At 53.0% G+C, this 1,050-nt stretch overlaps 1 protein-coding gene across 1 annotated transcript in view; it reads right to left on the bottom strand.

Annotated features, from left to right (window-relative positions):
- ZNF462 (zinc finger protein 462) overlaps positions 1–1,050 on the bottom strand; it is an 88,125-nt gene that overhangs the window by 46,948 nt on the left and 40,127 nt on the right. The window contains 1 exon segment of the mRNA XM_014309930.2: positions 3–1,050. This exon segment is cut by the window's right edge and continues 9 nt beyond it. Within this exon segment, the coding sequence (XP_014165405.2) occupies positions 3–1,050 (1,048 nt within the window).

Raw genomic sequence — 1,050 nt, 5'->3', positions numbered from 1 at the left:
CGGCGGGGGGGGCTGCGGCTGCACGGGTTCCATCATCCCGGCTGACTTCCTGCCGTTGATATTCCCACTCTCGTAGGACACCGTGCTGTCGTTCAGGGACGAGGCAATGCTCTCAGCCTGGGAGTTCATGGTGTCCCAGTCGGATGTTGCTCCTGTGTGGCACTGCTTGTGGGCACCGAGCTTCAGGGAACTCTTGCAGGTGAAGGGGCACTCGTCACACTTGTAGACAGCCGTCTTCCCAGACAGGTGGATGTTCTCAATGTGACGGGAAATACTTCGGCGGTGCATCGTCAGGAAAGGGCAGAAAGGACACTGGAACCTGTTCATGTATCTCCTGAAAGGAATCCCCTTTGTTTCCAATAGTTTGTTGCCATCAGATCCCATCAGCTGCTCTGCAGACATTCCTGAGGTCTGGTGATCCATGGAGTTTAAGCCATTCTCGCTGTCCATTTCATTTAGCTCTTCATCTGAGCTGGAGTCATTTAGCATACTGCTTGTTTCCAGGTCAGCAGAAGAATTCGTCATATCAGCAATTCCATAGCGGGATCTGTCAGACAAATTAACCATGCCCGAGTTGTGAGGTGACTTAGGCTTCATTTGAGGGTAAGACACAGAAGAAAACTTCGAAGATGTAGAAGAGTTGGGCCTGATGAGTGAATTGCCCATAGATCCCCTGAAGTTTGAGACATTAGCACTCGACATCTCACGTCCTGTAGTGTTCATGGACATGTAGTTCGAGTTTGGAGAGGCACTCTGGGCACTCTTACTCTGCACCTCGGGTGTGCTGGTTCCATCCTGCTGCTGCCTCAGGCTGGACAGGATTTTCACCATGCTGCGGTGCTTCTTCATCATGTGGTCACACCAGCGTTCCCTCCGAGGTGTCTGGTAGCTGCACCACTCACAGCAAAAGTTGCCCCTAGACTTGGTCAGGGGCTTGACCATCGACTCCAAAATGCTCCGCTCCACCACCTCTGCTGGCAGCTCCTTGCAGGGTTCCTGCACTGGCACAGAAGCAGACGTTGATTCAGACACAGCAGCAGCAGCAGCAGG

Source organism: Geospiza fortis, unplaced genomic scaffold (assembly GCF_000277835.1).
Source record: "Geospiza fortis unplaced genomic scaffold, GeoFor_1.0 scaffold208, whole genome shotgun sequence".
Taxonomy (NCBI): Eukaryota; Metazoa; Chordata; class Aves; order Passeriformes; family Thraupidae; genus Geospiza; species Geospiza fortis.
This window is presented reverse-complemented; position numbering and strand designations above follow the sequence as displayed.